At 40.4% G+C, this 23665-nt stretch overlaps 1 protein-coding gene across 1 annotated transcript in view; it reads right to left on the bottom strand.

The window, feature by feature from the left end:
- The window catches only part of csmd2 (CUB and Sushi multiple domains 2), a 1700996-nt gene that overhangs the window by 68320 nt on the left and 1609011 nt on the right, over window positions 1–23665 (bottom strand). Inside the window, exons 57-59 of the mRNA XM_048558072.2 lie at window positions 23050–23232; window positions 4217–4393; window positions 1444–1623 (exon numbers count right to left, since the gene is read on the bottom strand). Coding sequence (XP_048414029.2) covers window positions 1444–1623; window positions 4217–4393; window positions 23050–23232 — 540 coding nt within the window. The remainder of the gene's footprint in view (window positions 1–1443; window positions 1624–4216; window positions 4394–23049; window positions 23233–23665) is intronic.

Genomic DNA, 23665 nt, shown 5'->3' with positions numbered 1-23665 from the left:
ACTGCCAATGGCAAAATTATTTGATGCAGCATTCCCTGATGAAATGAACACACAAAAATGCAAATTTTATCTGCACAGGCTCTGCAATGATTAAAAAATACAAAATAGTTCATTGTAATTTAGAAAGTCAAAAAAACAATTTTGGAACTTATTAATTACTCCATTTTTCAGTTCATGGTGATATTCTTCAACAATAATGACACAGTGCTTTTAATGCAGTAAAATGTTCCAGGATACTCTTGATAGCATTATCAAATAAAATTTGACATCATGCCACACAAAGAGATGTTAGAATAGGTAACCAAACACTGGGTCAACAAGGTAGGTTTTAAGAAACATTTTGATAAGAGGTAGCAGAGGTTGCAAAGCTTAGGGAGGAAATTCCAGAGGTGAAGGCCGTGACAGCTAAAGGTACCACAATGCAGGACTGGAAAAACAGAACGAAAATGCCCGTGAGAGAAAACCCACAAATTTCATGAGTGGGCAACCAGGCAATCATTAATGAAGTCACTTAAAGTGATAAGCATTGGGCAATTTAGTTTGTTTTCTGAAAACATGGAAAACAAAATGGGAGTTATAATGAAGCTCTGAGGCACAGGAGACCTTCCATCATAGGTACAAAAGGGTGAGAAAACCTCCATTACAATAATAAATTATAGCAAAAAAAACCCTTCAGTACTGCAAAATAACCAAGTGTGGGGCTGGATGAACACAGCAGGCCAAGCAGCATCTTAGGAGCACAAAAGCTGACGTTTCAGGCCTAGGCCCGAAACGTCAGCTTCTATGGTCCTAAGGTGCTGCTTGGCCTGCTGTGTTCATCCAGCCCCACACTTTGTTATCTTGGATTCTCCAGTATCTGCAGTTCCCATTATCTCCTTCAGTACTGCAGTGAGGCATGAGCTAACTGCTTTTATTTCAGAATGAAAATCTTTAAAGAAGATAAAGTATGTAATTACATTAGAATCTCTATACCTTCAGAAATCCTAAAGACAGGAAGATTTAATTTTAAAGATAGAACACATACAGAAAACAAAACTGGACGTCCCGAAGATGACAATCCTTGAGATATACAGTAGTTCCTAAATTTTATAGTGATGCAGAAGGTGAACAAGTAAGTACACTTCTGTACATAATTGGGAGTATAGCAAACAATGTTTTTACTTGACAAGGGATAAAATAAATATCAATCAAATTTGAAAAGATACCAGAAGCCTCTGACAATTATTTTGACCACAGAACTAAAAGAAAACTCATTAAAGGGCAAAATTTAGCAAGAGACAGTGGCACATTGAGTTGAATCTATAGGTTATTTCCTTGTTTTATTAAAAATAAGAATGTTGGATAGGGGAGTAAAAATGCAATCTTGTTAAAATACGGAAATAAAATCATGAGCCAATTGACATTCATGTCTTGCTTGTCCATTGTCATAAATGATTGACTTACATCTGCAAGCTGGCCTGGTTCCATTCCAGGTTCTGTCCTTGGTGCAGATGAGAGTAGAATATCTCAAGGGATCCATTGTGTAGCCTGGCATGCACTGGAAAACCACTGTCTTGTTATAGGTGAAGTCAGAACCCAGTCTGATTCCATTAGCTGGTATCCCAGGGTCGCCACAATTTATCACTGTAAGAAACAAGACAGCTAAGTACCATGAAAACAATACACTTTCATTTTACCCATATCCAGCTTGAGATAAAGTACACTACAAAAGCTCGTTTTGTGCCACAATCTGCCAGAATATTTCTTAGCTAGTACAAAGTTAATTCCATGCACCGGTCATGCTGTCCTAGAATGACACACCTTTAAGTGTTATTGTGCCCTCTGTGGTCGGCTTATGCTCTGTCACTGGAAGCAGAGTGGAGCATTCTAACACATACTCTCAGCTCTGATTTGTTGAAAAACCAGAGAAAGCTCAAGGAGTATGGGAAATATGTTTTTCAAATTTATTTCCATATTCCATGATCTAAAAGAGTATAAATTAAATGTTAATTTTGGAATTATGAGCCAGTGGAACTGAATTAGAAAGCCAAGCCTCAAAGCTAACAATCTTTGGGCTAGCATCTAAGCCAAAAATAAATCAGCATAGGATAAATCGGATTATATAGATGAATACATGGCTCAATGATTGGTTTGGAGGAAATAGGATTTGATAAATGGGTCACTGGCACTCATTCTGGGCAAAATAAAAGTTCTATCATTGGAATAGATTTCACCTGAACCATACTGGGAGGTATGATCATGTTAATTGTATTACTTGGGTATAAATAAGGCTTTGAACTAAATACAAGGGAAAGGATTATGTGACAAGGGATGTGCTAAATCAAAGGGAAACAATGAAGTAATGGTGCAGGACATTAATTTAGGTGGAGTGTGGCAGGCAGGAACAGTGGGTACAAATGTAAGAATGAACCACCAGAAAAAGCAAGAGATTGGAAAAGAGGTCAAAACACAGACTTCAAAGTCAATGTATCTTAATGCAGGTAGCATTGATAATAAAATCGATGAATTGTCAACGAAGATAGGAATAAATATGTAATCTAATGGCTATTATTAAAGTTTCTAACTTCAGTAACATAAAGACAACTTCACAAAGTAACAACTCATGTCTTAAGAGGTAACATGTTTGTGTGGATAAACAAATAGTTAGCTAACAAGAAGCTGAGAATTAGGATAAATCTGTCTTTTTCAGACTAACAAAATGTAAGGAGTAGAGTGCCACAGGGGTCAATGTTGGGGCCTCGAATATTTACAATGCTTTGGTAATAGGGACTGGACGAATGGTATTTGCTGATGAAACTGAGACAGCTGAGAAAGTAAGTTGTTAGAGGAGGTAGACAGTCTGCAAAAGGATAAAGATAAATTAAGTCAGTGGGCAAAAAAATGATGCAAGGAAAATATGAACTTGTCCACTTTGACAGGAAGAAGAGAAAAGTAAGATATTAACCTAAATAGAGAGAATTGCAGAATACTGAGGTAGAAAGAGATCCTGGAGTCCTGGTACATGATTCTCACAAAAAAAAATTAGTTTTGCAGGTGGAACAAATGATTAGGAAGGCAACTAAAACAATGGCCTTTATTGAAAGGGAAATATAAAATCAAAGTCTGGAAATTTTACTCCAGCTGTCTAGGATCGCTGTGAGACCACATTTGGAGCATAGTGCAAAAATTATTAATTATTAATCTTATTTAAAATGCAAGCATATTATTCCATTATGAGAGAGTCACGAAATGTGCACTCAGCTCACTCCTATGAAGAATCATTGAACGGTTTGGTCTTTATCCATTGGAATTTAATAAAACGACTGGTGATCTTGTTGAAAAATATCAGATTCTGAAGGGACCAGACAGGGAGGATCCTGAGAGGATGCTACCAATACTAGGGAATACAATTTAGGAATAGAAGTTCTCACATTTAAGAGGAAGATGAGGAGAACATTCTTCTCTCAGAAAGTGTTTCATCTGTGGAATTCTCTTCACCAGAAAACTGTGGAGTCAAGGTCATTGATCTTATTCACAATTTATTGTTTTTAAGCAAGAAAGACAAGTGTTTTGGAGGCAGACAGGAAAATGGAGTTGAGATGACAACTGGATGAGCCATGATGTTACTGAATGGCAGAACAGCCTTAATGGGTCAAATTAACTAATCCTGCTCCCAAACTCTATTTCCTTTTGGTAAATTAAGAACAGGAGTTTTCATGGCCTACGCAAAGGAGATAAAGTTTGTTGGAATGAATTGGACTAAAAGTTGTGATGGGCATGATTGCAACACTCAAGGAAAACTGTAGCAAAGGACAAAAGTCAATTTACGAGTAAGAATTTACCATCCTGTACACATAATTAGAAAAATCATTTTTGATCCAAAGTTTCATTTTCCTTCCTCCCTTGTGTCACTTTTATAGCATGTTATTCGGGTAATCCAATTAACGCTGCATCATTTATGAATCTTACTAACTTCCATTCCTACACATGAGAAGAGTTTCTGGTTCAGATTGCCAAGATTTTGCCTGCCAGATGAAAGCTTGTGCAGGAACAAATGCAGCAAATGTCGTATATGCTTCCCAGGCTTTGTTCTCTCCTTTAGGTTGAAGAAAGAGTGTTTAAAATGTACCATGTTACATATGTAAAATGAGTTGGCTATATGCCTTTGTAATTCAACAATATTAGTTTCAATTTTGCTATGTGCCACACAAAGAGAAAATGCAAGTACAAAACTGACCTGTGCATTGCGGAGGCACACTGGTCCAGGTTCCATTCACAGTACAGTGTCTAGTTAGCAATCCAGTTGAATAGTAGCCTTCCCTACATGCGTAGGTAATGGAACTTGAGAAGACTAATTTGTTGCTGTACACTATCCTAGCATTACGTGGTGTTCCAGGATTTCCACAGGACACAGCTGTTAATCATGTAAGAAAATGACAAAAATGGATTCACACGTTAATGAAACAATAAAATGGGTTTCCTCTCCAGAAACAAGACCTATGGATGTCACTTTAAATTTTAATTCTCTATTCTGAATCTGAAGCCAACTGCCAGACTTGACTGGATTGGCCTCCCCTAGATTCTGAAGGGTCATCTAAAAGATATTTGGACAGTACTGAAAAGGCTATAATTATGTTTTAAATAAAAGGGCACATTGACAGTAAACAACGGGTGGCAAGGTGGCACAGTTGTCAGCGCTGCTGTCTCACAATGCCAGGGACCCTGGTTTGATCTCAGCCTCTGACGACTCTTTGTGTGGAGTTCGTACATTCTCCTCGTGTCTATGTGGGTTTCCTCTGGGTGCTCTGCTGTCCTCCCACAGTCCAAAGATATGCAGGTTAGATGTATTGGCCATGGTAAATTGTCCCGTAATGTCTAGGGATGTGCAAACTAGGGGGGGTTAGCCATGGTAAAAATCCCATTCGGGGTAGGCTAGGTTTGTTGGGATGCTCTTCAAACGGTTGGTGTGGACTTATGCAGCCAAATGGCCTCTTCTGCATTGTAGGGATTCTAATTTTCTGGCTGGCCGTGTCTTTTTGTCCAGTGTCGTTTACAATTATTCCAAGTTTCAGCCTGTCTTGACTAATTATTTTCTTGTAAGGAAAAGAGATTTGTGTACTGATTTATTTCAGTCACAGGAAGGGATTAGATGAAGTCTTTCCTATTCTCATGCCCAGAGTCTCTCACTTGAAATCAGATTGCTTTGTTTAGGTTGAAGTTATGGAATGTTCATTAATCTTGTCCCAAAACATTGACAAAGCAATTTTGTCAACACTAAGTAAGCGCAGTGCCCGGGCTCTATTAGTATTTTTCTGTAAACACATGAGAATGGACCAAATGCTGGATTAGTAATAACATCCAAATTACAATGCCAACACTGACAAATTTATTTTTTCATCAGATGCCCTTTCTCCTTCAGTTAGAGCATCTGGGGTCAGAAGCTTCATCTTCGTTGTTCTGGTTGTTCTACACTTGGAACCTTCCCTCCCTCCACCTCTTTGTCACATTTAAATGGTGCTGACAACAGGATGAGTGATTTATTTGTGATATATTCAAATCTTTCTCTATGCTCTTGGAATGCCATATTCCTGAATCTCTCTCTGTCTATCTGTGTCTTTCCCTTACACACACGCAAGTATGCATGAAGCCTATAAACAGCAAACAGCCACTGTTTGACAGATTTTAATGAGTTATTTTGCTCACATTTCTGAAGCACCCTTGTGAACGAAGATGAAATCTCTTTTGATAAATGGAAGTGACACATTTACCTCTTGCATCTTCTAATTACTTCTATAATCTCCAGCCCCAGGCTTCTTTGAAAAACAATAGTGAATGAATTAACTCACTGCCTGCTTCCTTGGAAAAAAGAGATTAAATTGTTTACTCTTCTTGATTGAGTCCCTCCCTCTGCTACACACGCACCAAATGCCACATAACAAAAATAGTGTATAATTATAACTGCTCAATATTACAGCAGGAAATTTTCCTTACTATAACTGTCTCTGCCTCCCAGCTTCTTTGCTGGCCCAACTATATGAGCAGTACAGATATCAGAAAGTGCAAAGAACAAATCTGCCCTCTCTGAGGGTCACTGGTCTATGATGATTACAGTATTTGGGTAAATCACCCGGTTGGCTCCATGCATTTCACCTATGCATATTCAAAGACTGGCTTACTGTAAGCAACATTATTTTGTTGACAGGAGGGAAAGACGAGAAACTTTCAGTTGTAAATTGGCTAATAAAGACTGTAAGAGACCCGATATTTTTCTGCTTTTGGATTATAAATTGATGTTCATATCAGACAACCTTAATTGAAAAATAAGAATGTTTTCCCACTTGAAGGAAAAAAAAACAAGTGTTGCATATTGTTGAGCTGTGTATTACATATTTGGAATCTGAAAGGGGTGGAAGAAAAGTCAAGACTGAGCAATATCAAGAATCTTTTGACTTAAGGATATTCTGCCTGGCAACAAATCTCTGATTGGTTGAGCTGCTGAGCATTAAGAAGTTCTGAATGCCAAAATCAGTGGAGAAGGGAAATATCCAGCCAGTAGATTCCATCATCTCTCACCTGGCATGTGACCCAGAAGCCAGAAAATTCCAGACAGTTTAAAAGAAATAATTCATACTAAGTAGCTGAGCAACCATCACATCAAAGGATGACTGTCGCTAACAGTTTTGGGATTATGCCTAACAGAATTCATTGGATAGCTCATAATCACCCAAATACGTTTAATAGTTAGAGAGGAGTCAGTCTTAGCTGGGAGCTGATGAGGCTTTGTGCCTCCATGAGAATATTTTGCATGGCAATGCCTACCCCTTGTAACATAGGAAACTAGGCATGGTCATTGTGGCATTGAAGAACCCAACACATGTTCATGGCAGCTAATTATACACAAACAGTAGAATACAATTGAGTAGCATACTTCTCTTAGAGTGTAATACTTCAAATAATATGGAATATGAGAAAGCTGTACCCTTAGGTATAGTATCAGGAGCATATTCCTTTAAGTATACAAGGATACATTTGTGAGACATAGCACAAGAGGAATTCGAGGATTGAAATCCTGGCGGGGAATTCAGGAGCTGCAGGTCCTGATTGAGAGTTTGAGAACAATGAGTGAGATTTCCTTTGCTCTGGTCCAAGAGAAAGCCGTCTCCAGCAGCGTTGTGACACTTTAGCTTCACACACCAGTTAGCCTTCCAGCTTGTCTGGCTGAGATTGCCAGAACAGTGCTAATTAGTGCAGAATAAATGGCCAGTTTTGCAATGTCGATTTATGCACATGAGAAACTTGAATGCTATGCCAAACTGATTTCATGTAGGACCTTATAACCAACTGAGAAGTCAGCGTGGCTCGGTACAACTGTTGCTGAAATCGACCAGAAAAGGGATTTAATTAACACTATCAATCTTAAAACGGCAATTTATGTTTTCTTTCAAATTTAGCTGAATGGGAGGCAAACTGTTGGTGGCAGCAACAACACAAAACAAGCCTCTGAGGCACAAGGCTACTTGTCTAATTTAGGCTGGCCACATTGAATGCTGCAGCCTTGTGCAAACATTGAAGAAATCAAAGTTATGGAGTTTGATGTTTTATTCGCTCCTGCTGTGTTCCCTTGCAAATGCTGCCAAATAGTCATTGGAAGGACATCTTTGGTGCTGGTGGACCAGACCATTTGCTCATGTGATTGCCAGCTGTCTGAAGGGGGAGGGGACGTGTAAATTCAGAGGAAAATAAAGGTTATTGTCATCAGTTATGATGTCACATTACCTCCTGTGCCAAGGGTTCAATGTGAAATGAATTCCATGCCAGCTTTCACAAATACTTAATATCTTACTCCACAGCCACCCGCTGAAGTAAATGGGTTTTCATGGATCAGTCGATGCTCTAATCTTTCTACGTGTGGCAAACAGCTTTTGACAGATTTCCCCAACTCTTGTTTCACATAAGTCTTCACAAATTTCTCAAAGGTACCCACGTATCTCCAGATTCCTGCTGCCAAAAAAGATTTCAAATATTCATCTTCCCAGCACATTGTTACTGAGTTTATACGATAGATACTGGTAGATTCTTCAGTTAAACAGAGCCCCTAAGGCTGAACAGCAAGCTGCATATGGTTTAAGGGATGTACTTACAACTGCAATGGAGCAGATAGTCAATACTTTGCAGAGATCTTTCAAAATAAAGTTACATTTTTTATTGATTTCTTCTTACAGATGAGCTCATTGGCTTCCAGTTTTCTGAAGGACAACAAACATTTGGCATTGCAAGGTGCTGATGTTCAAGATTCTGGTTTGATGGGGAGGTGCAGGCAGCTTTATGGTAATAATGCCCCTTTACCATAGAAAGTAATTTTTTGTATGTCAAAGTTATTTTTAGAAGAAAACCTTGGAACAATACCACAGATGCATTAGTGAAAAGAGAAAATTGATGGCCCCTTAATTAGGAACATAGCTCAGCATGTATTAAGCTCACAGCTGTACAAAATGCACATTTGGAGTGTAACAGTGCTACCATCCCAAGGACAACTGCAATGGACAATGAATACTGGCTTGTCAAAACACATGAATGGATTAATAAGTGCTACTGTTCTGGACATAGGTTAAACAGACATGAAACAAGGAGACAATTGGAATGACTGCACCCTAAAAGCTCAAACATTGTTCCATTGGGTGTAGTATGGCAAATAAATTTATGTGTTGTATTGTTTAGGCTGTTTAGCATAAAGGCTCGGAGCACTTTCATACAAAGGTTACATGGGATCTCATTGGACACATAGCATATTATTTTTATCCCCACTCCACCAAGTTGACACATTTTATTCCATGCAAGTTGAAAAGAAATGCTATCAAGGTGATTTCTGGTCTATTTGCTTTAAGCTACAGAGGATCCTCACACATTGGCGAAAATTGCAGGAAGATTATTAGATTCCAGAGGTAGACACCTCATGAGAAAAGCAATCAGTTGTGTGTCAGTAGAAGACAGTGGGGGTCAGAACGTTTATGAATACCTCATTAGAAAATCTTTCCATGTTAAGTTGGGATATATTCTATTTGTATCCATCTCGCCCAGGTAGCGAATACAACAGTTGCACCGAAATGTGATACGATTGCTGCAAAAGGTTGCATACATGAATGAAAAATCAACTCTTTGCACGCACACTGTCATGAGTTCAGGGTATTCCAGAATGGATCAAAGCTTTCAGACCGAGAGAAAGTTAGGCACAGATGAAATCTAACAAAGTATTTCAGCTACAACAAAAAAGTCAACAGCAGAGGTTGATAAAATAACTTTTCGAAATGACATTGGCTATATGCAATGATGGCCAGAAGAATCAAAGCTGGAGAGCAAACCAAGCTACAAGAGGAGTTCTGGATGACTCTTGCAGAGATTCAGACAGAAATAAATTTTCAGATGTTGATAAGATCAACGCAAGAGAATGAGAGAATCATAAAAGATAGAAAATAAATTTTGCTACATGATTGGTAAGCTGGCCAAAATAAGCAGTTTGAACAAAATAGTTCAAATGCTACAAAACAAACTTAACTCACTGCAAGATTAATTCTGTTCTGTCACTGGAATCTGTGGCAGATGGTTTGACTTGATATCTTCAAATTGAAACATATTGACTCATGGAGGACAATGTCACCCTTTAAGTGAAATATTCATTCTTGGGATTAGTGTCATTGGCGAGCAGAGCATTTATCGTAATTCTCTAGTTTTCCATGAAAATGGTATTGGTTTGCCTTTTCCTTTTGCTACAGAACACGTGGTGAAAGCACAGGTGCCAACATTGTCCAATGGGTGTGTTTGTGCGACTGAAATCTTTCCACTGTGTTATACATAAACTGGCTGTATTTTTTTTAAATGGACAACAGGATGCATTGTAGCAATAAAAAAGAAATTAAAGATTTTCAGGAACTGGATTAATGCTTTTAAAAATGATAATAAAAATTTTTGAGGGACAGTGACTGAATTGTTAGACAGAGCTTTGTTAAACCTGCAGTCATAGGGAACAGTGCAACAATTGTGGGAGACAACTTTGGTCTGTTACTTGGATCTCTAATTCAAGGTGAAATGGGATCAGAGCCCACAGATAATTCAGCCAAAGAGATGTTTCCATCTGCCAGTCTAACCAAGTGAGCTTATGCTGCAAATAGAATCAGTTGCTGCTGCTGGCTCTGGCAATGAGGCAGACGGGTCTTGAAACAAACCCCAGATGACTGTCAACACCAGGCTTCCTGAGCACTATAGGTGATGTGACATGAGCTGCAAATGCTTCTCTCAACTTCATTAACTTCTAGTATGGCCAGTAACCTGGTATGTTGTGCCTGATATCTTGTGTAATTCCCAACCAGATAATTAAGAACATTTTAGATCAAGTCTGTGATGTATGAATCTGTGAGTCAGAATGGCTGCTTCTGTGAGAAATAAACAAAATAGTTAAGAGTCTCTAACTAGCATCTTCAGAAACTAATGAAGCTAATGGCTATTGCATATTAGCCACCATAAGTGTTGATGCTTTCAGCCAAAAACTGAAAATACTGCAAACGCAGGAAATCGAAACAAAAACAGAAATTGCTTAAAAATCTCAGCAGGTATGGCAACATCTGTGGAGAGAAATTAGAGTTAATGTTTTGGGGCGAGTGACCCTTCTTTCCAACTGGATTTTCAAGTCACGGTGATATGTGGCTTGGCTGGGAATTTGTAGGTGCTGCTGTTCCTTTACATCAGCTGCACCTCTCCTTTGAGGTGGTCGAAGTCATGGGTTTGGAAGGGACACCCAGTGGTGCTTTGATGAGTTGCAACAGCACATATTGCAGATGGCAAGTAGTGCTGTCACTGTGTTCTGTTGGGGTTAGGAGTAAATGCTGAAGGTAGCAGATAGGGTGTCGAACAAAATAAAGATTTATTTTAGGCATGTATATGTTTACTTCTATTTTAACCAATATTTTACTTTTTTCATATTAGAATAGATTTTTAATTTCAAACATTTGAATGGTGGATGAATATGCTACAAATAATTGAACAGTTTCAAGGTCATAGTCTATTTCAGCAACACTTTTGATAAATAACTTTTAACTTACACACTGTTACTGCATCCATGTTATATTTTTGCTTGCCACTAATGTTGGTCTCTTGCAGTACGGCTGAAAGCACAGTGCAAATTATGGGCAGTTTGAGACTAGGGAATTAATATTGCTTGATGGGAACTTAAAGTCATTCAAGTAGTTGGGATTCAGACTGGGTCTCAGTGATGAAAAGGCAGCTCTTCTTATTCTTCAGTAATGAAAACTGAAAACAATGCAACAGAAACAAGTCAGAGAGCATTTCCAGAGAATTAAGCAGGGTTAATTGCCTGAGCTCTGACAGTCCTTGGGAGGTAGATTTGGAGACGAGACCTGCAGAAAAGTGGAAATCACACAGCCTCCAGACAGGGGGGGTCCACTAACATTTTCTTTATATCCCATGACATGGAACCACAGGGATCAGCTATCTACAGCTGTGGCTGCAGCCCATGCGGTGGAGAGGAACCCCCTTCACCATGACAACTTGGCAGCTGTGAACACACTTACTCTTACCAACTTCATAATTCTTCTAGGGACTGCTTTGCCCCTAGGCAATCTCACATACCCTTCAACAGATTAGCCTGTCCACGTCTCCCAGTGGGGCTGCAGCCTGGTCATTCTTCTTTACCTTCTACTGTGCCTGTTGGTCCTTCCACCTCCTTTACTGGATGGATTATTGGTGGTGGCTTCTTCATTGGCTGCCTCCAAGGAGATCAGGCTGATCAGCTACTAAGAGGAAAATTCAGTCCAATATTTCAGTTTGATGACACTTTCAGAAACGCAGCAAGTACAGAGGCAAACAAAAAGGGGGAGGTGAGGAAAGAAACAAAGAGAAGTTCCAGGATGGGTGAAAGCCATCTGGGATTAAATCACCAAAAAGGATGACAGTGCAGGGCAAAGTGCATTATCATGACACAATGTTATTTTTATTCATTCATATCAGTGTCACTGGCGAAGGCCATCATTTACTTTCCATCCTTAATTGGGCAATTAAAAGTTAGCCACATTGTCATGGATCTGGAATCATTTGAGCAGGTAAGCATAGCAGAGTTCCTTTCCTAAAGAACATTGGTGAGCCAGATGAGTTTTTTAAAACAACTGATCCGTGGTTGCATGATTTCCAACAGTCCAGATTTGCATTCCACATTTCAAATTAATTTATATTTCAGCAACTGCTATGGTGGGATTCGCTCAAAGTCTTATCTGTAAACAAGCAGTTTTGTTCTCTTCAGCTGTTTGTCTAATAGAAAAATTATGGAAAGCACTGCGATATCCAGTGTCCAATATCCAAGCAATGCAAGCCGATGGGGCTGTGGGAAAGAAAATCATGATCAAGGAATTCATATCCAACACTGCTGCATTAGAAAGCAGCCAGCAATGTTCTGATTGTTTGAGAGGTGCAGATTCAGAGGCTTCCATTCAGTGTGATCGATAGCAGAGTGACGTCATGAACCACAAGGTTAAGCAAAAATGATGAAGGATGAATTTCTGTTCACAGCTGTAAAAGGTAAAAGTGCTTGCCTTAAAAGTCACCAAACTATATGAATAGTTAAAAAAGAGGAATTTGGAACAGTGCTACACAATGATGCACAGCAAATTCAAGGATATTCTTCCCTTGAACAACATGCTTCCAACAAAGAAAGTGTGATGAGCTGGAGGTCATTCTGAAAGCTCAATAGTCATTTTAGTTTAGGCTAGCAGCAAAAGTTCACGGCTGTATTGCATTTTCTATCTTATAGCAAATCACAAGATATCTTTCACAGATGGTGAAGTAATTAAAGAAGCAGTGACTGAAGCCACTAACTATTTGCTCAAAGACTTTTAAGTATAAAGAAGACACAACATCAGCAATCCAGAACATGTCCCACAAAGTATCTGCAGGAGCAAGACAAGTGGAATCTTTGCCCAAAGATATCTTTCAGAAACTACAACAGGATCTGAAGGATTGAATGCTTCTCACTATAGTTCAAATGATCCACTGAAATAATCAGCACAGCCTAGCTGATTGTTATTAAGCAAATGGCTTTTAAGGGTATAATAATTAAACTCATTACTTTGCCTCGGAAAGAGAGAATAAGGAGTAAGATATCATAGACAATTCAAAATGAGCTCGAGAGCGACATTTCAGCCAAGAAACTGGTTTCCATCACAATCGATGGTACACCAGCCGTGCTTCGCACAAATATGGGCATTGCTACATTTTGGAAAAATGTGATCCTGATTCTCCCTCTTTTGTCAATTACCACTGTAAAATCCCTCAACAAGCTTCAACGAGCAAATTATGAACTTTTCTCATGGAATGTAAGTTGTTAGGGTTGTAAAAACCAAAAGAACTGCATATGCTGTAAATCAGATGCTGTAAAATATTAGGATTGTAAGTTTGATTTGCACAAAAGCCCTTCAGCACCGCTTCATAAAATTATAACTTGACAACCTCAATGCTACCTAGGGTGAAATCCTACATGCAGATATGAGGTGGTTAAGTTGACAGCAGGTCCTGCAAGCATTTTCAGATCTAACGTCTGAAATTGTCAGTTTTCTAAAATCAAGGAATGAAGTGTGCAGTGAGCTGTCAGACAATGCATGGTTGATTGACTTCAGGTTCCTTACAGATACAAAGCTAGAATTAAACCAGCCAAACTATGGAACAGCAAGATAAGGACAGACTCTGAGCACATATGGCCAGTGCTCTGAATAGATTAAAATTGAAACTTGGTCTGCGATCCTCCCAATTAAAAAATAAAAGGCAACAACACTCCCCAAGTCTGGAGAAAACATTACTATAAATCAAAGCAAAACAGTTCCACCCAGAAAACATCTGGCGACAACTGATGAACTTGACAGAGGAATTCAACGGGCAAATTCAGAAACTTGATGTGATGGAACAAATCATTGTGTTTGTCTCAAATCCATTCCTTTCGATAGACACTGGTGGGTTGGCTGCCAAAATTCCATCAGGTATTTTATTTACAAAGCAGTAATCTGATATGTGATATGGAGATAATTATTGTGCAAAATGATACTGAGCTGAGAATCAGATCAAGGAAGGTGATTTTTGGGAACTCTTAAACAGAAAGAAAAAAACACTCCTTTCATCCTGTGCTTTAAAATGTAAGCTCAACTTGACTGCTCAGATCTCTGAGAGACAGTGTTCTTGCAAACGAAGATAATCAAGTCTAAGTATCGTACTGGTCTCACATTTGATGCAGTCTCAAAATATAATCCAGACCAAGGCACTGATGATCACAGGTCTCACAGTGAGACTTGGTGAGTTGAGGACAAAATAAATATTTATTTATCCCTGATTTTAGATTCATATAGCACAAAAAATAAACAAATTATTTTACATTTTGTTCTGGGTATGTCCTGGTTTGCACTTAATTTTTAAAAAAATTACATTGTGCTTAGAAACAGTGGAGACGACTGCTTGACATCAATACAATTAATCTTTCGAAAGAATGATCGAAAGAACATCTCAATATTATATTTTTTGTGGATGCAGCTACTAGTCATCAGAGAAAATTGTGTGCCGGATTAGTGGGTTGATCACACATGCCGGGACATCAGAGAGTCAGCTTTTGTGCTCCTAAGATGCTGCTTGGCCTGCTGTGTTCATCCAGCTCCACACTTTGGTATCTCGGATTCTCCAGCATCTGCAGTTCCCATTATCTCTGGGACATCAGAGTACTCCTCTAGCTTAGGTCCTAAGCGTAAATAATACAGCACCAAAGCACATGCTTCAAAGACAATAATAAGGTCATGGATTCATTCTTTTTTAACCTTTTCTTAAGGCCATTAAACACAATATTCTCATGAAGTTGCTCATCTGATCTTTTTGGAGGGGATAGATATTTTCCTGGACTTTGTCTGGTAACACCATCACTCAAATTTCTGCGATCCTAGATTTAAATGTTGAGCACTTTTGTTTGTTTTGGTGAGACATGTCTTTCTCTATAGTTGCATATATTTTCTTGTGGCTAAGTAATGAACAAGATAGCTCTTGTTTCTTTGTACAGAATACTTTGTTCTCAATACATGAAATCATTGAGACAATGAGGTTTTTTTCATGATTTTATTCTTTTAGCTTTGAAACTTTCACCCACGCACAGATTTGGAAGAATTCTATATATCATAAATTATGATTTACCACTTTTTAATAGAAGTATTCCTCTTTCCAGCAACTGTATAAATGTAGTCACTGAGGTGCAAGGCTTACGGTCAATATTAGCAACATTGTTCTTGGTCATCTTTTATAATTCCAATGGAATTCCACTGGAATAAAGCCATTTCTCACATTCAAATTCCAAGTATGGTTATTTCAATTCCAATATATTGTCTCACCATTCTCTGCTTCATCATTATTCCAGTGGTATTTACAGCCAATGGAAACATGATTGCACACACATTCCTGAGCAACTTCATATTTCTTTCAGTAAACAACAGTGGTCAATTTGTTTGCTTAATTTCATGATCCACAAGGCAAGCAAGGTGTCACTGCTTTGTGCAGTAATTGCAGGTGTAATGGATAAGGCATCTTGTTTTGGTATAGATCATGAATGTAAGAAAGGATCTTACATTGCAGTGGTAGTATTCCTACCACTGGGCCAGGAGACTCACCAGCCCTGGAGTTGTTTGCATTCCATCCAAAGTTGACTGAAAACAAAATATGAATTTCCAATGAATTACTATTGCTAGTAATCTGAGATCAATTGCTTTACCAATAACACTCCCACTGCTGTGAGCTCAAAAGTGGGAGTGTTTGCTAATGACTGCAGAGCGCTCAGTTCCAGTCACGTTTATTTTGATAACAAACAGTCTGTGTTTGCATGCAGCAGTACCTGAACAAAACACCTCAGGCTTAAGTTGGTAAGTGTGAAGTAAAATTATAACTGCACAAGTGCAAGGCAAAGGTCACCTCAACAGCAATTGATGGCCTTCTTTTGTCATTGAATGGCATTCCCATCAACAAACCTCCATCATTAATATCCACTGATCAGAAAATCAATTGGCTAAGGCAAAGAGAGCAGGTTAAGAACTAGTGAAAGAGACAGAGCAGGCTTGTTTGTGTAGGCCTTTGAACCCCACTGTCACGATAAAAATAGATTCAGAAGCCTGCACTCATTTAGAAATGACCAATCATTGTCATTTTCCCTGGGGTGGAGATGGGATGACCTCTTAAAGCTGGAAGGCCAATCGGAAATGATCTGCTGGAAAACAGCAGCTGGTTGTGATGACAAGTAAATGATGGAAGGGTAAGACTTCCTCTCTATTGCTTTGAGCGAAAATAAGCATGGCATTTTACAGAGGAGAGGTACCGTCTACAGACGTCTTGCAGCTGCTACATTACCCAAGGAAGCAGGTTCATGCTCCAGGAAGTCTCCAGTTAGCTGATGAGAAAATCACTGAAAAATGCAGTTTGACAAACACTCCAAAGCTTCTTCGGCAGCAGCTCCAAAACCTAAAATCTGAGACAATATGTACAGCATACGCTTGGAAACACTACTACCTCAAAGCTCCCTCTGCAAGTTACCCACCAGTTCGGACTCGTTGACATATGTTATCATGTGTCAAAACCCCATAAACAGAAGCACCATCACTAGTGGATTGTAGTGGTTTTAGAAGGCTACGCACCATCACCTTCTCAAAGCAACAAGTGACAGAACAGGACAGCTGGCAGCGTCTATTCCTTTCTCCCCCATGTTATGAGAATGAACACAGAACAAACTGTTCTTGCATGTTTTTTTATGACAAGTTTGGCTTGTATTGAATAATCACGAGACTCATCACTTTCTTTTTTAGTAATTCCCTCCAAAGATAATAAAATTAAGTCCCATCAACCGGAAAGCTTTCGCTAGGTGCCATCACATACCAGGAAGTATTTACAGCAAATAACCAGTCCAAATGATGCATGCCAATGTTTATGTTCCAAATCTGCATCCTCCCAGCATTCTCATCTCAGCCTGTTAACATGTTTCTTGGACTCGTTTTTCACTCGTGTGCATTCAGTGCTTCATTGAATGTAACAAAGCTATTAATTTCAATGACTCCCTGAGCTACCAAATCTACAGCTTTGCTCTGCCCATTAAATGAGCTAAACTCGCATAACTCAGCCTATGATACTCAGCACTTTCAACTTCACCTGTAAAGTACAGCTCATTTTTAATAAAGTACACATTTAATACCTGCTTTTTACTATACTGCGTCTTTGTTTTTAAATTAGGAGTCTATTTTGTTGATTGCTTTCTGATTTTTTGGCTTGAATTGGAGACGATATTTTGTTCTTCTAACTACCCGATCGCCAAATGCAAGACCAGTGAGCTCCGAAATGCGTGATACCACATTGCACACCAATTCTTAGCTTGTACATGAACCGATCAATATCACAGCAACATTCATAACAGTCCAACAAGAATACAGGGATGTCACACTGTAAGATGGAGCAAAAATTCCCAATATTAGAACCTGTGGGCAAATCACTGGATTTTAGACAAAGTCCTGGACTTTGTCCAAAAGCTGGAACAAATCTGTGGGAAATACACGGCCAGCAAGCTTGGGAACGGAGATTGCTGTCTAGGCCTATTTTAAGCCTGGAATCCCAAGCTGCACCTCCTCTCTAAAAGAAACCAACTGACCCGAGCTTGAGACAGCTTTCACACCTCGGACTGCGAGTGCAGACAGCATGGGTCTACAGAGACATTGGACATTCAACCTCAATCAAAACTCATTCACGTATATTCTTAGCATTGGAAGGTCAATTAACTTCACAAGAGAACATAAGAGCTCAACGAAAACTACAGTATCGAGGGCCCACAGTCAGTATAAGATAACAAGGCATAGAGCTAGATGAACACAGCAGGCCAGGCAGCATCAGAGGAGCAGGAAAGCTGACCTTTTGGGTCTGGACCCTTCTTCAGAAATGGGCTCTGAAATAAATAGAGAAAGGGGGAAATGGACAGAGGAGCAGATAGGTGGAGAGAAGATGAACAGGCCAAGGTTGCGGGGATGAAGCCAGTAAAGGTAAGTGTAGGTAGGGAGTTTGGATGAGGGTTGGTCAGTGATGAGGGAGGGGTGAGTAGGTGGGAGAGAAGACAGACGGTCAAGGTGGTGGGGGTGAGGCTAGTAGGTAGGAGATGAGGGTGGAGGTTGGTCAGTGAGGTGGGAGGGGTGGATAGGAGGGAGAAAAGGCAGACAGGTCAAGGAAACAGGGACGAGAGGGGTTGATTTTGGGATGCGGTCGGAGGCGGGCAGATTGTGAAGCTTGTAAAGTCCACATTGAGACCAGTGGGCTTCAGGGTTCCCAGGCAGAATATGAGGTGCTGTTCCTCCAGCCTTCGGGTGGCATCGTTGTGGCACTGGAGGAGGCCCTGGATGGACATGTCACAAAGGAGTGGGAGGGGGAGTTGGAGTGGTTCGCAACCGGGAGTTGTTGACTTTTGTCATGAGCCCCATACTCATCACGACTGCCAGCCTTGATCTCACTGGAAACTGGCCTTTTCCAACAACAAACTTCTGCATGAACAGCTTAACCACAGGCATCCCCTTCTCCCACCAGCGCAAGCAGTTTCAGAACCAAGAACAGAACTGACAGAGAAGCTGAACCAAGGGCCTCTTCGAAACAAGAGACCTTGAGAGGGGGGTGGCTAACCAAGAGCTTCTGAATACTGGCCTTTCCTAAACCAAGAATACTAATGGTCATAACCTAAACAACCGACCACGACCATCAGAACTAAATCTCAACAACTCAAAGCAACAACACGATGCTCTGGGTATGGGAAGCTAGAACAGCCAGGCAAACTTCAAAACTGCATGCTGAGTGGTCAGCAGAATTCCTGAGACCCCGAAGTTCCAACATATTTAGCAATGGCATCAGTGCATTTGGACTCTATTTGGTAGGAATAGCCAGAACTGTAGATATAGGAATTGGAGACAAGACAATGTGGAGCTGGAGGAACACAGCAGGCCAGGCAGCATTAGAGGAACAGGAAAGTTTACGTTTCAGGTTGGCACCCATCTTCAGAAATGGGGAAAGGGAAGGGAGTTCAGAAATACACAGAGTGTGGAGGGGTGGGGCTGGGAAAGGTAGGTGGAATCGTGATAGGTGAGTGCAGGTAGGGAGTGGTGGGAAATGGTCAGTGAGGTGGAAGTGGCGGATAGTTGGGAGAGAAGATGGACAGAGTTCTGAGGAAGTGTCACCGGACGCGAAACGTTAACTCTGTTTTCTCCTTCACAGATGCTGCTAGACCTGCTGAGCTTTTCCTGCAAATGTGTTTTTGTTGTTGAGAGGTTGTGTCAGGTTAAGGAGGCAGGGATGAGAGGGAGGCTTGGACATGGGATGAGGCGGGGGGTGAGGAGATTTTAAAACTGGTGAATTCCATGTTTAGGCCATCGGGTTGTAGGCTCCCAAGGGGGAATATGAGGTGCTGGTGGTCGTGGAGTTAGTGGGGAGTGTGGGGCAGACGAGGGAGTTGCAGAGTGAGTGCTCCCTATGAAAGGCGGAGAGGAGTTGGGAGAGAAATATTTCTTTCGTTGTAGGGTCGGATTGTAGGCGGTGGAAGTGGTGGAGAATGACAAGTTGGATGCACAGGTTGGTGGGGTGATATGCGAGGACAAGGGGGATCTCTTTGGTTGTGGGGTCAGATTGTAGGCAGCTGAAGTGGTGGAGAAATGTGTATCTCTTGCATTTCCTGTACTTCTCCTCTCACATCCCCTCCTCTCAACAAAAATAAAGTCAGAATCCTCCTCGTAGGATACATGGAATAGTCTCTTTTCTGCTGTTACACTGGCACTATTCCCCACTTCTTCCTCCATTCCTCCGGTGACTGTATTGATGCTGCCTCACGCTCCCATGAGGAGCTTGAACAGTTCATCAACTTGACTAACAACTTTCACCCCCAAACTCAAATTCACCTGAACCATGTCCAATACCTCCCTCCCGTTCCTGGGCCTCTCCATCTGCATCTCTGGTGACCACCTCAACTGACGTCTATTTCAAGCCCACCGACTCCCACAGATACCTGGACTACTCCTCCTCTCACCCACCTTCCTGCAAGAATGCGATTCCCAATTCCTCTGCCTCCGCCACGTTTGCTCCCAAGATGGGACATTCCACTCCCGCACATCCCACATGTCTCCTATTTCAAAGACTGTAATTTGCCCCCTCCAGTGATTGAAAATGCCCTCAACCATAGCTCTTGTATTTCTTGCACCTCTGTCCTCACATCCCCATCCCCAATAAAAATAAAGACAGAACCCTCCTTGTCCTCACATATCGCCTCACTAATCTCTGTATTCAATGTTTCATTCTATGCCACTTCTGCCACCTGCAATCCGATCCCAACCAAAGAGATATTTCCCTCGGCATCCCTACCTGCCTTTCATAGGCACTGCTATCTCCATGACTCCCTCACCCGCTCCACAGTCCCCACTAACCCCACCACCCCCAGCACCTTTCCCTACAACCGCAGGAAGTGCGACGCCTGCCCATACACCATCCCCCTCACCTCAATTCAGGGCACAAAACAACCCTTCCATGTCAGACAGGGGTTCACCTGCACATTTATCAACTTGGTCCACTGCATCCATTGTTCCCGATGTAGCCTCCTCTACATCAGTGAGATCAAGCGGAGACGCAGAGACTGTTTTGCACAGCATCTGCGTTCTGCACACAACAAAACAGAACACCGCCCGATCATGAACCATTTTAACTCCCCCGCCCACTCCCTGAGTGACATGTCTGTCCTGGGCCTCCTCCAGTGTCGCAATGATACCACCCACAAACTGGAGGAGCAGCACCTGATATACCGCATCGGAGCCTACAGCCTGATGAAATAAACACAGAATTCTCCAGTTTCAAAATCTTCCCACACCCAGCCTCATCCCCTATCCAACCCTCCCTCTCATTCCTGCTTCATTGACCTGACACAACCCGTCCAACTTCTCTCCCAACCTTAATGACCAATCCCGACCACTATCCACCTGCATTCACCTATCACCATCCCACCTACCTTCCCCAGCCCCACCCCTCCTCTCTGTATTTATTTCACAATTCCCTGCCCCTCCCCCAATTCTGAAGAAGGGTGCCAACCCAAAACATCAAATTTCCCGCTCCTCTGATGCTGCCTGGCCTCCGAAGTTCTTCCAGCTCCATTCAATATTGTCTCCATTTGGTAGGAATTCTGCTGAACACTATAAATTTAAACACTGTTTATTTTCTATGTGTCATTAAAACTGTAAATATTGGTAATCTAAATAATATGTATTCTAAAGTCCTACTATTCTCTTGTGCATTGAGTGTAAATTGCCTTAACTTATTGCATTACCTATTTCTTGTAATATAATTACCTTTTGTACCTTAAATAAATGCAAAGATTCTTTTGCCATTAAACACCTGTCTGCTGCCTCTTAATTTCACATCTTCATAAATAAGTCCAGTATCCAGAACCAGGGGTCTGGGAGCAATTTAAGTCATGTAAAGATCAGGAAGTAAATGACTGCACACCAGGACCCTATTACAACACTTCTGATTACAATAAAAAAAGATACTCAGTGCACAAACTCGTGCACTTTTATTGTAATACTAACACATTCACATATGTTTCAGACAATTCGCTACAGTCGATTTAAAACCAGAAAGGCCAATACAAATTCCTTTGCAGTTTCACTGAAGATGTATTCATAATCTTCAGAGTGAGAGGGAATAGAGGCAACTGTCACCCCTCCTTTGATGAAAATGCTGGTAGCAAAGAGAGATAGATGAAATGTGAAATCTGAAATCCATATTCAACACTGTAATCTCTGAAGAGGTCCATTCGAGTTCAGGTAATTTCCATTGCCCGTTTATTTTCATACTTGAGGTAAAATGAAATTCAGCATCAAATCTGTGGCAGATAATCTTCCAGTTTATCTCTTCTATTGAGACTAGTAATGTGTCAAACAATAAATTACCAGATTACAGGACCAGGCTTCACATTAATTCATTATATTGAGATCACCATTTTAATCAGTTACTCTGCAGCCGTCCTTCTAATGAGCCATTCTTTGGTCATCAGTCCCTTCCTAACACACTTTAATCAGTCCCCCTTCATCCATATTTTTAATCAGCTTCTCTTTATAGATTTGTTAAAGAAGGATTGATTAAAGATATAATTTAATCAATCCTTTTCGCTAAATCTTTAATTAATCCCTTTTAAACACTATCGCTATCAAACTCTCTTAACGTCTCCTTTTATAAACTCGTTGACAATAATAGTGCAAATAGTCTCACAACAAGGTTCTGCTAAAAGGTAAATCCTAGCTTGCAGAAGTTTGAGTGGTTTTTCGGGTAGTTGTAATAGGGTTCTGGTTTGCGGTCATTTATTTCCTGATTTTTAAATGGTTCAAATTGCTCCCAGACCCCTGGTTCTGGATACTGGATTTATTTTGAGAAGTTTTTAAAACATTTCATTATTCTACTAATGGATTACCTAAAAAAAATACAGAACCTGCATGCTGATTCAGCTTGTTACATTTTCATTCATTAATGTTCATAAATACTGAATCCCATGTTCAATGCAAGTTAACTGTAAATTCAAAAAATAAATCATATCCACAGCATTAACCTCTTGTTACAGATGCACTGGTTGGCATTTGATTTGTGGCAGCAAGAGGTTGTACTGTTGTATATAAATTATTGATTAACTTAGGTAACAAGATGTACAGTTGGATGAACACAGTAGGCCAAGCAGCATCGGAGGAGCCAGAAAGCTGACGTTTCAGGTCTGGACCCTTCTTCAGAAAAATTTATTAACTTAATTGATTTTCAATATAATTGGCAGGGTAACTAACAACTTTATGCAGCATGCAATGCAAGAAAAGCTTGGCTAATTGTTAAATAGCTAAATGAAAACTTGTCGAGCATGCACCATTTGCTCAAAAACTGATAAGTGCTATTCTTTTTGCATGACCTTCTCTGCAAGTTCCTTAGCTGCCTTGTTCTAGATCCCAGTGAATCATGTACCTTTACACTCTGGCTGGATCCCAGTCCAGGTTCCATTTGGTTGGCAGACACGTTCTGAAGATCCTTTAAGGACATAGCCAGCTTCACATGTGAATCGAAGTATGTCCTTCATTCGGAAATCCTTGCCCAAGCGAATGCCATGTGCTGGGAGACCTGGGTCACCACAATATCCAAGAGTATTATCTGCAATGCAAAGAATATCAAACACAATTAAGCATTTGCTTTCAACTACTGGAAAGTCCAATCACACCTGGCTTCTCAACAAAAAAAATCAGATTTACAGTTTCTGGATTGGAGTAGTAACAAGATGAAATGTCATATCAATGATGAGATGAGAACATGAATTTTAAACCATTCTCTATCATTAAAATTATACTGTTATTCAAAGTTCTCAAGTGACATTTAAAGATGGTTGGAGATTTTCAGTCAGAGAGTCAACCTGCTGGGTGGGCATTAAAATTTGTCCAGAGTGTGAAACAGGTATCTGAGTTAGAACTGGATTGAGACACAATGCACAAATTCAAGCAGGAATCTGGTGAATGGAGTGTCTCAAAGTGGTGGTCAGAATTTGAATTTGTGTCAATGGGTGGAATCTTCTAGTCCTGGAGGTGGCAGG

This window comes from Stegostoma tigrinum, chromosome 24, assembly GCF_030684315.1.
Source record: "Stegostoma tigrinum isolate sSteTig4 chromosome 24, sSteTig4.hap1, whole genome shotgun sequence".
Classification (NCBI taxonomy): domain Eukaryota; kingdom Metazoa; phylum Chordata; class Chondrichthyes; order Orectolobiformes; family Stegostomatidae; genus Stegostoma; species Stegostoma tigrinum.
The sequence above is the reverse complement of the archived record's forward strand: the minus strand, read 5'-3'. Positions and strand labels throughout refer to the sequence as shown.